General features: G+C 53.9%; 1 protein-coding gene across 1 annotated transcript in view; it reads left to right on the plus strand.

Moving 5' to 3' along the window:
* Positions 1 to 368: 368 nt before the first annotated feature.
* Positions 369 to 1908, plus strand: part of LOC119482109 (proline-rich protein 36-like) — an 8870-nt gene continuing 7330 nt past the window's right edge. Inside the window, exons 1-2 of the mRNA XM_037759511.1 lie at positions 369 to 955; positions 1209 to 1902. Of these exons, the coding sequence (XP_037615439.1) occupies positions 514 to 955; positions 1209 to 1902 (1136 nt within the window). The 5' untranslated portion in view covers positions 369 to 513. The remainder of the gene's footprint in view (positions 956 to 1208; positions 1903 to 1908) is intronic.

The following is a 1908-nucleotide window of genomic DNA, read 5'->3' on the forward strand; positions in this document are numbered from 1 at the left end:
ATTCAGCCCCGACAGATCAATAGTGATATATTATAGCTAAAAAAACAACTGAAATTAATTTTGATTTGACGTATTAGTTTCTTACTCAGTCAACATAGATTCAGTTTAGTTTTTATTCAGTAACAGTTCATTACAAATATTTTTTTCACTGCTTATTTTCGTTTTAGTTTCATTATTAATTTACTATGATAACCCAGATTCTCACGTCTGAGTCCGTTGCAGTCGGCGGGAGGGGAAACGGAAAGAGGAAACGTGTTTTTAAATTGCAGCAAAGTTTCAGATGAATTTGATAAATTCTGTTCATGAAGGAGAAAACTAATATTTCTTCTGTGTTTTTCTAGAAGAGTCCCGTTGAAGAGGTCAGAACTCCGTCTCCCTCTGCTGGAGAACGACCCAAATCCTCCACGCCGCCACTTTCATCCACCACTACTGCTGCTACGAATACTACTATAAATACTACTACAGCCACCGACCCCACCCTCGCTGCTGCTCCGCCTGTCAACTCTGACTCTAATGATCCAAACACTCACTCTTCTGCTTCGGCTGCTACACCCACTGCTCTTCCTCCTCTTCTTCCTCTTCCTCCTGCTGCTACTGCCCCGATCACCAGACCTCCTCCACCAGGTGGCGCTGCTCCTCTCTCCATCCCATCCTCTGCCTCTCTCTTCCTCACCCCGTCTCTCCCCGCTGCTTCATCCCCCCCAGCTCCTCTCGTCCTCTCCTCTTCTTGTCCTTCTTCTTCTTCACTTCCTCCCGTATCGTCCGTCTCCCCTCCTCCTTCTTCGTCACTGCCGGCTCCCACGTTCATCGCTCCCATCGCTCCGTCTCCCGCCGCCGCTACAGGGCTTCCTCCCTCGCTCCTCCCCGCCCGTCTCCTCTCTCCCCCACTCCCCCAGTCCTCCCTTCTTCTATCACGCTGCTCAAGTCCACGAGGCTCCGCCGGCTTCAGCTCCAAGTAAGAAACCTCTTCAGTCAGACTTATTAGTTTCTGGCTGTTGAGTAAAGACTCAACTCTACACAACTCTTTCTGTCACGTCTTCACTAAAGACGTCCTGAAATGTGCATCGTGTCGTAGTTTATGATGGGTTGAGGTTCAATTTGTTGTTTGACACGGCAGGAAGTTAGGACACAATAATCATGTCGAGTTATTTTCTACTAACGTCCCTCCTGGTCCGACCCGTCTTCATGTCTTCTCTCTCTCTCTTCAGACTCTTTGCTGAATACTGGAGGTTCTCTGACGGCACCTCAGACCTTCCAGACCCAGATCTCTGCATCCCAGACCCAGATCTCTGCGTCCCAGACCCAGGCCTCATTAACCCAGGTGGAGAACCAAACCCAGCCTTCTCTGCCCCAGAACACCCAGATCCTGATGCCCCACATGCAGACCGAGGCCCAGTCTTGTCCTCCCTACCTCCAGCACCAACCTCAGCCCCACCCTGAAGTAGCCTCTCTGCCACAGACCCAGACCCAGACCTCCGTCTCCCACCTCCAGCAGACCCAGTACCTCTCACGGTGCCAGTCCGAGGTGGCCCAGGTCCAGTCCTCTCATCCGGCTCCAGGAGCATCCTACCCCCTCACCTCCCAGGCCTCAGGTCCTGCCTCCGTGCAGCCCCATCCTCACCTCCACGTCCAGCCGGCTCAGCCTCCTCACCCCTCACAAGTCCCCCATCCCTCCCTCTCTCTCTCCGCCTCCCATCCCTCCCTCCAGTCCCAGACCCAGAACACCCAGAACACCCAGAACCAAACGGAGTCCCCTCTCCCTCCAGCTCAGCACCCCCAGCCTCACCCCGAGCCTCCGTCACACCCTCCTCCATCACACCCTCCTCATCACCCCCAGCTCCAGTCTGCTCCTCCCCCTCACCACCAGTCCCCCGTCCCAGCAGCCGTCCCCCTGCAGCAGCTGTCCCA

Source organism: Sebastes umbrosus, chromosome 22 (assembly GCF_015220745.1).
Source record: "Sebastes umbrosus isolate fSebUmb1 chromosome 22, fSebUmb1.pri, whole genome shotgun sequence".
NCBI lineage: Eukaryota > Metazoa > Chordata > Actinopteri > Perciformes > Sebastidae > Sebastes > Sebastes umbrosus.